This window comes from Bison bison, unplaced genomic scaffold (assembly GCF_000754665.1).
Source record: "Bison bison bison isolate TAMUID 2011002044 unplaced genomic scaffold, Bison_UMD1.0 scf7180017864368, whole genome shotgun sequence".
NCBI classification, from domain to species: domain Eukaryota; kingdom Metazoa; phylum Chordata; class Mammalia; order Artiodactyla; family Bovidae; genus Bison; species Bison bison.
The window spans coordinates 3878144-3892131 of NW_011494940.1; the positions used below are offsets into that span (position 1 = coordinate 3878144).

At 40.3% G+C, this 13988-nt stretch overlaps 1 protein-coding gene across 4 annotated transcripts in view; it reads right to left on the reverse strand.

Moving 5' to 3' along the window:
- The window catches only part of GRIK1 (glutamate receptor, ionotropic, kainate 1), a 473915-nt gene that overhangs the window by 140646 nt on the left and 319281 nt on the right, over nucleotides 1-13988 (reverse strand). For all 4 annotated transcript variants that reach the window (XM_010855823.1, XM_010855821.1, XM_010855820.1 and 1 more), the window contains one exon: nucleotides 9557-9738. In XM_010855823.1, coding sequence (XP_010854125.1) covers nucleotides 9557-9738 — 182 coding nt within the window. The remainder of the gene's footprint in view (nucleotides 1-9556; nucleotides 9739-13988) is intronic.

Here is a 13988-nt window from a genome sequence, read left to right on the forward strand (position 1 = left end):
CCATGAAGTGATGGGACCAGATGCCATGATCTTAGTTTTCTGAATGTTGAGCTTTAAGCCAACTTTTTCGCTCTCCTCTTTCACTTTCATCAAGAGGCTTTTTAGTTCCTCTTCACTTTCTGCCATAAGGGTGGTATCATCTGCATATCTGAGGTTATTGATATTTCTCCCGGGAATCTTGATTCCAACTTGTACTTCTTCCAGCCCAGTGTTTCTGATGATATACTCTGCATATAAGTTAAATAAGCAGGGTGACAACATATGGCCTTGATGTACTCATTTTCTTATTTGGAACCAGTCTGTTGTTCCATGTCCAGTTCTAACTATTGCTTCCTGACCTGCATATAGGTTTCTCAAGAGGCAGGTCACATGGTCTTCTATTCCCATCTCTTTCAGAATTTTCCACATTTGATTGTGATCCACACAATCAAAGGCTTTAGCATAGTCAATAAAGCAGAAATAGATGTTTATCTGGAACTCTCTTGTTTTTCCATGATCCAGCAGATGTTGGCAATTTGATCTCTGGTTCCTCTGCCCTTTCTAAAACCAGCTTGAACATCTGGAAGTTCACGGTTCATGTATTGCTGAAGCCTGGATAGAGGAGCCTGATAGGCTACAGTCCATGGGGTTGCAAAGAGTTGGACACGACTGAGCGACTTCACTTTGCATTTATGGATGGTTGAAGAAGTAGGTATAGTTAACATAACAAAGTGATTTCTAACCTGCTTCAGTCTTCAGGCCTCTTTATGGAATCTGATAGAAGCTATGGATCCTTTCCCCTGAGAAAGGCATGCTGAGGGACACAGACATCCTTAAAATTTTAAATAGAACTGCGGTTCATTGACTCTACTTGGGCTTAAGACATGCTTTGATACAGTCTTCAAACTCTTTATGTGATTCCTTTTAAATTGCCCCCAATTCCATTGCAAAGATAATTTCTCTTATTGCCTATTACAGCCAAATTTTGATGTAGCTGGAATTAAGCATTAGAGCATTTTCTGAGGCATATATGTGATTTTTATTACCTCTCAATTCAGATTGAAACAAATCTAAGTCCTTTTCCAAATCTACTCATTGAAGATTTTAGAGAATTCTCAAAAGGGCATCTTGTGCACTAAGAATATAAACAAATTGCAAACCCCTTCAGGAAATCATTGATTATTCATAAAGCTCAATTAATTCTTGTGTATATTTAATAACACACTCATATCTATGACTGTTCCTTACAACCCAAACTAACTATGTGCTCAGGAATTGTAAATAGATTTTAATATCAGCCCGAGAGAAACATAATTAGGATAGGAATGTGCTGCCAAAATAATTATATAACATACTACAAATTATCATCTAGTTAGTATAAATTGAAATTCATCACTATTACATTGTCAGAATTTATACAAGTAATGAACTTATCATCAATTAAGTATCTCAAAGACTACTAAAGGACTCTAAAAAACCTTAAAAAAGAATGAACTGCTTAATTATTTCCCCATTTCTTTGAAAGTCAACTAAGTACAAGGCCATGCGCAAGTTCTTTATGTCTAGACACTAGTAAGAGGATTCTTGCTCACTTGTATGCATGGGAGCTCAGAGCTGAAGGGAAGATTAGCAACAATTAGAATAGAATCCAACAATCCTTTTTTACAGATGAGCTGACTGGGTTGAGAGGAATAAACAGACTTGTTCAAAGTAGAACATTAAGAGTGTCTAAGGAATTCAGATCAATGGCACTTTAGACCCTGGTTTGAAATTCTAGCCCTCACCCTGTAACCTCATTTTTCTCATCTGTCACATGGGATATTTTGAGACAGTAAAAAGATGTCATTTTAGTCAATACATAGCCTATTCTGACACACAGTGTCTACCCAATAAATGGTGTTTAGTTTCTCCTATTAGGAGAAGAAAAGAATTTGCAACTCACGACTTACAGTCCAAGATTCTAGTCCCAGTCCCTTACCACTGTGGAAAAATTGCTTTGTGGTCTCCAACCAGTATATTGGCATTGGATAGCTAAACTCTTGTGACATTCAGTTTCAAGTTCTCTTTTTGCCTTAAAGTGGCAAACATTTGGGGTTTTGTATTGTCTTTGCTGTTGTGTCTTTATCACCTTTAATCAGTGCTCGACAAATAGGTGTTGGATGAAAGAATAAATTGCTCTGCCGTGTGCCTACAATGTTCACTTCTGGGTTTCAGCAGAAACAGCATTTCTTGCGGACTTGTGTAAACTAGAAATGATTGGATATTTGAGAATCAAGGGAAATAACAGCATTCAAGAAGCAGAAAGCTTAATTAAAGTGTGTTCCAGGTGCCATTACTGGAAGAATCATTTGACATCTTGATGCACACAATAGCAGTAGAATAGGATACTTTCTTTTCCTTTTAAATCCTGAGACAAGTTTCAAATCGCAGCCTAGCCACTAGCTAGTTCTGTGACTTTGGGTAAGTTATGAAACCTCGCTGAGCTCTGTCAGTTTCTTGTATGCAGAATTTTCTCTGCATACAAATTGAATGATTCATTTAACCTGCTTAGCACAGTACCTGGCACATGATAAGTGTTGAGTAAAAGGTAGCTTCTTTGACTTATTCTATGCGTTCTATGACTAGAAATAATGGACTTGGGGATCTGACTTCGCGGATGTAAGTTCCAAACACAAGTGTGCAACCTCTTAGCATGTCAGTGTATACTGCTTAATTTGATGTCTTCTGTCCTAAGATATGAAGACTGATAGTGTTTCTGTTCTGTGAAAACGTGAAATGAAACCCATCTAAAACATGAAATTATACCTCTTGCCTTAGTCACAGCTGTTAGGCATAGCTTATATGAGAAAAAAAAAATCAATGCACAAAATTATTTGATTAATCAGCATTGACATTGTACTTCCTAGCAGAGGGAAGCTGGGCATTAAAAAAAAAGTGCATTTTCTGCCTGGCCTCATTTTTATGTTAATTGAAACAAAAGAAAAAAAAAAACAACAAAAGCACACAAATGTTGATGGGAGAAAATGCAATATAATTCTACAAAATATTTTGGTACTAAAATGTTTTATGGAGACTAATGGCTCAATTATAGCTTAATGCTTATTGCCACGAGTGTTGTAAGGGAGGAAAACATCTCCCCTCTGATGTACTTGCTCATGTAAACAAGAGAGCAGGTTTCCCGAGTCAGAAACAGTATGTTCTCACTCACCCAGTGGCCACTCTCTGTCTCAGAAAATCAGTCCAGCCCTAGAGCAGTATCCCAGCTGGATGGAGCACCATTGCGTCCCCTCCCTCCCCATCAGAGGACCATTAAGTTCCCGCTACTTATGCTTGAAATAGTGACTTGCTTTCTCAATCCTATTACAGGGTTTGAAAACAACTCTGCTCTTCTCCAAAGAAGCACATTTATTTTCAGGTCGTAAAATGCATTTTATTAGCTCAAACATATCACAGTTAATAATACAGGACTTTGGGGTTGAATGAAACCTTGCTTTTGAGGAAACTGAGGCACAGAGGACTTGTTCACTGTGCCTGACAGAGCTGAGAGTTCAGCATACTGAGTGGGGTATAAGAAAGATTATTTATGAAGAGCCTAAAGCACAGTTCTTGGAACATGCGTTTTATTTATTCATCTAATAGAAATGTATTGAGCCCTTATTGTGTGTTAAATAATGTAATTAATATGGGGGATTTAGGAAAATGAGACAAAGAAGGCGTCTATCCTCTTATATAGAAGAGTATAGTAGGGGATACGGATAACAAATGGATCAATGTCTTTCATTAATTATAGATTTTTATTAAAGTTACAAAGCAACTAAGTAGAGTGCAAGGTCACAAGAAACGAGAAACAAGTTCCTTCTTTGGGACTTCCCTGGTGATCTGCCTTGCAAGGCAGGGGATGTGAATTTGATCCCGGGTGTGCTAAGTTGCTTCAGTCAAGTCTGAGTCTTGGAGACCCCGTGGACTGTAGCCCACCAGGTTCCTTTGTTCACCCGATTCTCCAGACAAGAAAACTGGACTGAGTTGCCATTTCTTCCTCCAGGGGATCTTCCCAACCCAGGGATTGAACCCATGTCTTCCACATCTCCTGCATCACAGGCAGATCCTTTATCCACTGAGCCACCTGGAAAGCCCCTCGATCCCTGGTGGGGGAATTAAATCCCACAAGCTATGTACTGAGCCCACATACTGCGACTAGAGAATCCGTGCGCTGCAACAAAAGATCCTGCCTGTCACAACTAAGACCTGTTGCAGCCAAATAAATAAATATTTTAAAATAAAGAATGAGTTCTTTCTTCTTTGTCTCCGAATGATTAATCACAGTGGCTTAGGTGAGGACGATTTTGGAAAAAGGTGTTGGCAATTGCAAGTGCGAAAGTCATACAGAAGGAAAAGAGGCCATATTACATATCCAGGCAGAGTGTCCCTGAAATAGGGTATTGGAGGCAAAGAGGCTAGAGGAGGGAGGGTGGGTTACATTACATAGGTCACAGGAATTTGCATTAAGAGCATGCTCGGTTGACAAAATTAATACTGTCCCTGAGCTTCAATTTTCATTTGCAAAAAAAAAAAAAAAAGTACCAATTTTATCAAGGGCTGTAATGTTTATGAAAGGAGAATGTTGCTTATCACCCAGCATGGCACTAGACACATGTTTGGAATTCCCCACCCAGAGTCCTCCTACCCTGTGCCTCATCTTTATCTGCCATCAGCTACTCTTGGTAGAATCACATTCAGTGGGAATGAGCGGACGTGAAAATGTGGCGGACTGTGAGGAGTCATGAGGAGGAGAAAGAGACTTGGGGGAGGTGGAAGTCAGGAGGAGCTGTTGACCTGGGATTTCGACATTAAAGGTGGATTAAGCCGTGCTCGGCATCCTCTGAAAGCAGCAGGATGCCTGCTGGGAGGTGGTTGGGGGACAGGGGGCGAAGAAGACCCCTAGTGACCTGATGGGTCCCACGTGTATGTTGACGCTTGTTGGGGCCACTCTCAGACTGAAGAAATTCACAAAGACAGTTTGTTCACATGAGAGCTGTGCTCCTCCGTAGCCTAATCAAGTCTTGACATTTGAATTTCTAACGAATTTTTGGGAAATAACTTTTCAGATTCTCATCATATAGTACTTGTTCAATATGAATAGAAATAATTACTTTGCTGAAGTGATTAGCATGGCCAAGAATAACTATAGACTTTCTTCCAGTTTTTACTTTTAGATAAATGTCAAATATCTTCCTTAAAGTGCAGTGGATTTCTCTTCTCTAAAGAATCATTAAAAAGTAAAATATGATGAAGGTGTAGGGAAGTACAGAAAAATAATGAGAAATGTGCATGAGAAGAAAGCCAAGTTGACCTGGCAGAGAAAATTTTCTCAGCAGTGATTGTAGTCACCAAAGAAGTAAAAACTAATAATACTAATTTCATCTAAAGGAGAAGAGCAGTAACTGGTTGTGTTTTCCCCAGACATTGCTGGAAGCCTAGTTCAGAATGGAAGGCTTCTCCACTCTAAAATGGGGGCCCTTTACGGTAAAGTAGACTCACAGTTTCTGAGATCAGGTGGTCTGCCGACCCAGTCCTGCAGTTCAGAGAGTGACCTTGTATGAAGCACTTAACCCATCTGAGATCAGTGTGGTCAACTCTGAAGTGAAAATGCTAAATTTACCTCAGGATAAACTGTGATAAACCAGGAAAAAGCAGTCAATCCTAAAGGAAATCAACCCTGAATATTCACTGGAAGGACTGATGCTGAAGCTGAATCTCCAATACTTTGACCAGCTGATGCAGCGAGCCTACTCATTGGAAAAGGCCCTGATGCTGGGGAAGATTGAAGGCAGGGAGAGAAGGGTGTGGCAGAGGATGAGATGGTTGGATGGCATCACTGACTCAGTGGACATGAAATTGAGCAAACTTTGGGAGATAGTGAAGGACAGGGAAACCTGGCGTGCTGCAGTCCAAGGAGTCTCAGAGAGTTGGAAGTAACTTAGCGACTCAACAACAATAACAGCAACCTGAGATGACGTGAGATGACATACAGGGTGTCAGATACCATCTTTGGCGTCTCTGTGAAAGAGATGAGTCTCTTTCCTTCCTTCCTTTCCCTCAGGAGAAAGAGATAGGTTAAGTGGTGGCTGGAATAGGACCCTAGACTCCTGAATCCTCAAACTCCCTGGAGATACTCCACAGACAGGAAAGGTCTCAGAAAAAGCTTCTATATGCAGTTGCCCAGAGCTAATGGAGCAAGTTCAACTGAATCACATGGAGTATCCATTCACACAGAGTGCCCCACTTTGCCCAGAACAGAAAGTCCTAAGGCCTTTTTTTATAACTTTTCAAACCATACCAGCCTCTTGGAGGTCCAAATGAAACCCATCCAACCAACCTTGGTCCTTTGCTTTGATTTCAAAAATGGGTAATACTTCTACCTCATGCAGTAAGATAAGGGTTTCATGTTGGAACCTTTTAAAAAGGTTCCCCTCCCCTCTCAATCTTTTCAGATCTTTGGTCTAGAACAAAGAGGGGATGAACAGTCTCTTCAATCACTTGCCCTCAGCTCCACAGCCAATTCAGACGAATAGGGAAAGCAAATGCAAGATAAAACATGATAATACAGGGTGGAGAAAGAAGTGTTTGGGTCAATGGCTTGGGCAAAACTGAACTGATCCTATTTTTCCTTGACCCTACCAGACAATCCTTGAGAGGGCTTATCTTGGATGATTTTCTGTGTTTTTATTTTCATTTAAAATTTTTCCTTTAAATGATGTAACCTCTATTCTACAAGGAAAGAATCACTTGTATCAAAGGAACTGTATATCCACATTTAGCAAAATAGTGAAGAAGCTAGCAGCCCCTTGCATGACCACCAGGCATTTCTCTTGCCTGTTCCAAGCCTGCCCTTTGGGAGAGATATGACCAGTTATGTGAGCCAAATAGATTTCTAACCAAGAGAAGCCTCATCAGCAAATCATCCCCTTAAATGTAACAGAAGTCCCTGGCTTCAGTTATAAAAGACTCTTGGGATAGGACGCTTCTTTGCATTTTGAGGGCTCTGCATAAAATCTGGGTGTTTTTCTCAGTTCTGGTCCACACTCCATTACACACTTTAATGACTGCATTAAAATTCTCAAATGAAGCTTTGGGATAAAGGGCAGCTGATTATATTTATTCACCTTTCAGCATTGACATCACTGCAATATGCTTGCTTTCTTTACTGAAAGGTACTTATAATATCCAAAGACGTGTTAATGGAACTATACTTTATAAGTAAGTAACTTTATAAGTAAGTAAGGCTAGTCTGCCTAACTGAAGAAGAAGCGTGTCACAGTGGAAAAACCACAAGGTGGGATAAAGGAGGCCGAGTTGGATGGATCACTCTGGAAAGTCATGTTACCTCCTATAAAGTGAGAGGATTAGCTTTGATGATGTCTATGATTGTTTTCAGTGGCAATTTTATATGCATCCTGTGACTCAATGGCTTCCAAGAAATGCCCTTCAGGTATTAGATATAAGACTGGAGAGTCAAGCAGAACGACTGTGCCAAGAGATCTCTTCCAAGTTACTCAGAAACCCACAGCTCTGCATGTGCATGGAGGGGTTGGTCCACTTCTGAAATTAGTGTGTATTACCAGTCAACCACATAGCTCACCCAATACCTTTTAAACTAGTAAGTAAGTAAATATGTGTTACTCAGTCATGTTTGTTTCTCTGTGACTCCATGGACTATAGCCTGCCAGGCTCATCTGTCCGTAGAATTCTCCAGGCAAGAATCGAGAGTGGGTAGCTATTTCCTCCTTCACGGGATCTTCCCTACCCAGGGATGGAAACTGGGTCTCCTGAATTGCAGGCAGATTCTTTACCCTCTGAACCACCTGGGAAGCCTGAGGACCGCAATAACACCCTGTGTCATTTTAGATAAAAACATTGCCTTAGGTGACAGTGACCACTCGAAAAACAGAAAGTCACCAGTCTGGTCATGTGAATATAACCTGGCTACTTTTGCCTACTTTCCTCCAATTCAATACCCTGACTCTTATTAATGCTTCTATTTTATTATTATTATTTTATTAGCATTTGTTGAGGTAGAGTTGCTTTACAGTGTTGTGTTAGTTTCCACTGTACAACACGAATCAGCTGTATGTATATATATATCTCCTCCCTCATGCCCCCCAGTGTTCATTGTAGCACTATTTACAATAACCAGGGCTATAGTCAATCTTAAATTGAATGGATAAAGAAGATGTGGTGCATATATTCAATGGACTATGACTCAACCATAAAAAGGAACAAAGTTGGGTCATCTGTAGACCTAGAGACTATTTAACATAGTGAAGTAAGTCAAAAACAGAAAAGCAAATATCTATATTAACAAATATATGTGGGATGCCTCTCTTGCTTTTCCCATTGTCTTTGTGGCAGAGTTTCTCAAGGCATTTTAGGTTAAATCATCCTCTGTTGATGGGAGAGGGGTGTGGACTTTGTGCCTTATAGGATGTTTAGCAGCATCCTTGGCGTCTAATTACTAGCTGTGAGTGGAGTGCCACTGTCCCCTGTACGATGACCAGAAATGTCTCCAGACATCTAGAAGTCCCTGAGGGGTCAAATCACTCTGATTTGAGAGTCACTAGTCTAGGTTTTGGAGAAGGTGATGGCACCCCACTCCAGTACTCTTGCCTGGAAAATCCCATGGACGGAGGAGCCTGGTAAGTTGCAGTCCATGCGGTCGAGAAGAGTCGGACACGACTGAGTGACTCACTTTCACTTTTCACTTTCCTGCATTGGAGAAGGAAATGGCAACCCACTCCAGTGTTCTTGCCTGGAGTATCCCAGGGATGGGGGAGCCTGGTGGGATTCCGTCTATGGGGTCGCACAGAGTCGGACATGACTGAAGTGACTTAGCAGCAGCAACAGGAGTCTAGGTTTAATCTTTTTTTTTTCTTTTAATTCTGAACTTTCTTGGGCATAAGACCAATGCTATACATCCCAAAATGCCCAGAAAGTATTGCTCTGTTGTTATCACTCTTAACATTACTATCATCTTTCATTTATAAGGTTTCACAATTTATCAAGTGTTTTCACCCACACTATCCATGGAGATCAATGCATGGCAGCTCAGAGTTTGGAACAAATGAGGAGAGAGAAGCATCTTTTCTGTGACTTGTCCCTGTTTCCCTTTTTTTGTTTTACCACACTTGTAATCTTGCATGTTTCACAGAAGAGGACTTGCCATGAGGAAGATGTATTTAGGACAAGTCAGGCATTGTATACATAAAATCTGGTGGGTTTCTGAGACATAAAAGAGATGCTTTATCACCTTGAAATGATACTCATCTCAATGTCTGCTGGCAAGATCTACTAATCTCTCAAGAAGGACACAGGACCACACATCTGTAACTACATACCAACAGCTGGTTTCAAAGAAACCTGAGCCCAATGGCTCTTTAAAAGTGTTCTGAAAACTGCAATCTTCAGCCTAATTGAACTGCTGGAGTTTTAGCATGCCACACTCAGCGATACCGGATGGCATTTTCGAGAAAGAGAAATGAACACATTCCCCCCCTTTTCTCTTCCTCCCTCCCCCTCTTACCTGCTTAAGGATCTCAGCGGCTGTTTCATGCGAACAGTCAAATATCACGTAGAACTCCTTGCCTTTCTTCATTTCCTTGAGTAACGGCTTAGCATCTTTATTCCCAGAGGGCAGCTGGCGGATTTTGATTTTAATATTATATCTGGAGGGAGCTTTGATGAGCTCTTGCAGGCGAATGAGACCTAGAAAATGACATTCAATCAGGCAACAGACTGTTCTGTCCAGAATATTTGTTTATTGCCATTTAGAGTCAAACTCATATTATTCCCCCAATGTATCGAGAGGCCACCTACCTAAAGGTTGCACTATTGACTGCTCATTTATCATTCCTCTTTCTATGGTGGATCATATAATATTTTCCTTTTGTGGGTATGTGTGGCTAGAAGCACAATTTTCCCAAGAGGATTTTGAATTTTTTTTAGAATGCAATTGTCCTCTCCAGCTTTCACCACAAATCTTTTGCAAATCAAGTCAATAACTGTAAAATTTTGTAAACAAAATTTGCTTGATGTTTTCAAAGGTGCTTGAGGTGATGGATATACCGTCTTACTTAAAAACAAACAAACAGGAAAATACTAGAATTTCTTGGGACTATAAACCTCTGCAACCCTTTCATCAAATATTTATATATAACATACTGTTTTGCAGTTAATTAGTTGGGCTGTTCTATATCATCTTTCAGTTCCTGCCATTTAAGCTAATTATAAATGGCTTGTTTTTTCTTTCTAATATAATTGAACATTGGATGGGAAAATACTTTCTTGATTAAAAGAAAAGACCACTGAATACTTTAAAAGTCATGATAATAAGGGCAGAAGCATATTCTTTAAAAAATCTACCATTGGTGGTTATAGGAGTGTATACAGCTAACTCAACTAACTTGAGGAAGAATGTTTAATTCACCACAAAAATGAATCCAGTGAACTGCACCATTGTCTTAAACAGAAGTGTTTTACTAAGGCAAGACCAACAGCTATATAAAGCCTTAGTCTTATTTCCCCTTATGTTAACTGGCATTTGTTACACTGCACAATGTTGGCTCTTACTCAAGGACTCGCACTGGAAAATTGAATTTTTTTTTTTTTTTTTTATTACACAGCCTGTGCCTTCAGGATGTGTCAGCTTCAAGTAATCAATAGGAAATGCTAAGCTTTGTCACTCTTCAGATAGAAATCGTGGTATGCACCATGCAAGATAGAGCATATATACGCCGGCTACCTCTGGACTCGAGGCACTTTTACTTTTTTGTTTTGTTTATTTACTTATTTGTAAGAATCTGCCTGCAATGCAGGAGACCCAGGTTCTTCCCCTGGGTTGGGAAGATCCCCTGGAGAAGGAAATGGCAACCCACTCCAGTATTCTTGCCTGGGAAATCCCACGGACAGAGGAGCCTGGTGGGCTACATTCCATGGAGTCACAGAGTTGGACACGACTGAGTGACTAACACTCTCACTTTTACCCTTTCCCCTAGAAGCTACATTTTTGTGTCTATGATGCTATGAGTTCTCTCATACCTTGGGTAGGTGTGGTTCTGAAGTACAGTAAATTTGAGAGAAAGTTACTCTTCAGGGTCAAATAAACCAGCGCAAGGAAAGAAGGAGTTGTAGAATCATATCAAAATTTAGTGCTCATTATCCTTCTTAATTTTTTAACTTCCTAGGAACTTGGTTCTTTTCAAATCAGTGTGATTGAAGGCTCCCAGGTACTGATGTGGTTGAAGGCTCCCAATTACCTCACCTACTTCCTCAGTGGCTCAATGGTTCAGTAGGTAAAGAATCTGCCTGCAATGCAGGAGACACAGGAGAAGATGCCAGTTCAATCCCTGGGTTGGGAAGATATCTCGGAGGGGGAAGTGGCAAACCACTCCAGTATTCTTTCCTGGAGAATCCCATGGACAGAGGAGCCACAGGCTATACCCACAGGCTCTACGATCTGTGGGGTTGCAGAGGGTTGGACACGACTGAGCACTATCACACACAAGCACAAATGGGTTACTTTTCCTCTTACTTCCAGAATCACTTGTCCTGAGCACCTGGTGGGTAACTAATAGAAAAAACTGAGCACACTGACTTGTGCATTTGTTCCTCTTCACAATAACCCTATGAAGAAAGTGTTATCATCTTCATTATTTCATGTATGAAAATCAAGGCTCAGAGCAATGAAGTAACTTACTCATGGTTACAAAGATAGGAGGAGCCATGGATTCAAACTGCCTGTGGGTCCAGCTCTCCGTCTTTCCATGTCACCATCATGCATTGCAAATACAAATTTGCTGATGCTTGAGGGAACAGGTATAATTTTGGATTATTTGATGGGATGGGGAAAAAGTTGAAAGAGGTACCCAATCTCCTTTCTTCTTTAGGCTGCTTGCAAGTCTCTCCTGTAATTTTTTTTCCCCCTATTGCCCTCTTGCTTTATAATCAGGTTTTTTTTTTTTTTTTTTTATTAATTTGAGCATGGCCACAAGGGAGATCAACGTGGGCTTTAAATAAAATAAGCAAAAATTTTAAGAATTTCATTTCATCTGCTGCCACAAGCTGCTCTTTTGTTCTTTGCTAAATGGAATGTCTGTCTTGAAGTGCATCTTTCTATCATGATGACTTATACACATTAAGAGCCTTTAAAGTTGAATGCTTTCTCTCCCTTCATTCATTCATGTTTATGGGAAAACATTTCCTGGCTGTTCACTGTATGCCAAGTACCACACTAAAAGTTGGAGACACATGAACACATCTTGCTTTAAGGTCTTCACAGCCCATAGAAGGATTTAATGCCATCAAATCTTGTGATGTACATGGACATTTCTTATTACTTAATTTCATAAATTATGACCCAAGGCTAATTGGGGCTGGACCAGCTTACTCAACCTTGTGTTAAGGTTTGCTATTATTCAGTCACTAAGTCATGTCCAACTCTTTGTGACCCCATGGTCATGTCCAAAGAGTCATGTACAACTCTTTGCTTCCCTGTCCTCCACTATCTCCCTGAATTTGCTAAAGCTCATGTTCACTGAGTCAGTGATGCTATCTAACCATCTCATCCTCTGCTGCCCTCTTCTCCATTTGCCTTCAGTCTTTCCCAGCATCAGGGTCTTTTCTAATGAGTTGGCTGTTCTCATCAGGTGGCCAAAGTACTGGAGCTTCAGCTTCAACATCAGTCCTTGCAATGAGTATTCAGGGTTGATTTCCCTTAGGATTGACTGGTTTGCTCTCCTTGCTATCCAAGGGACTCTCAAGAGTCCTCTCCAGCACCATAATTTGAAAGCATCAGTTCTTAGGTGTTCAGTCCTCTCTATGGTCTAACTCTCACATCTGTACATGACTACTGAAAAAAACATAGCTTTGACCATAAGGAGTTTGTTGGCAAAGTAATGTCTTTACTTTTTAATGCACCATCTAGGTTTGTCATAGAATTCCTTCCAAGAAGCAATTGTCTTCTAATTTCATGGCTGCAGTCACCACCTGCAGTGATTCTGGAGCTTAAGAAGAGAAAATCTGTCCCTGCTTCCACTTTTTCCCCTTCTATTTGCCATGAAGTGATGGGACCCGATGGCATGATCTCAGGTTTTTTAACATTGAGTATGGCTACTGGGTGGCAGATCCAGGGCATAAAGCCAGGTCCACCTCTGACTGCTTAATAAGATCAAATATTTAACTGACTGAATGACTAACTAACTACATAAATAATTATCTGTGTAAATAAATAGAGAGAAAAAAAGAACTTTAGACCAGCATAAAACATTGAGCCTTTATTTGGCAAATGAGTCCATTAATAAACAGGCTCCCTCCTCCTCCAAAAAAGTAACCGTGAGCTTTCACAATTGTTTCATAAAAGAAAGTTTTTAATACCAATAGAAGAGAAAGGAGAACTCAGTACAAAAGACTAGCTTTTAATTGGACTAAATTTATCTTTTGGAGAAACTCACTACTAAACCCTAATTTACTCATTTTGTCCATATACAGGTGAATTTCCCTCAGGAAAGAGAGGATCAGCAGATTTAAAGATTACAGACCCAAGATGTAGAAAGAATAAAGGGCAAGGAAGGGGAGGTTTATATTTATCTTCCAAAGCAATTGTTTGCTTTCAAAAAAGAAAAAAAACAACCTTTCTGCCCTCATTAACAAACAGCAGAATTTACAATTCAAAAGGCTTTTTTAGTTCACAGGAGACAAAAATTTAGAGAAAGCCTTCCCTTTTGTTTGCATTTTGCAGCAATCCATTAATTGTTTACATTTCATTGTAAAGAAGTTAAAACTTGTTTTTAAACTAGTCATTACTTCAGGGAAAGATAATTGATTTGAACTGCTGCTGCTGCTGCCAAGTCGCTTTAGTCGTGTCTGACTCTGTGCGACCCCATAGACGGCAGCCCACCAGGCTCCCCCGTCCCTCAGATTCTCCAGGCAAGAACACTGGAGTGGGTTGCCATTTCCTT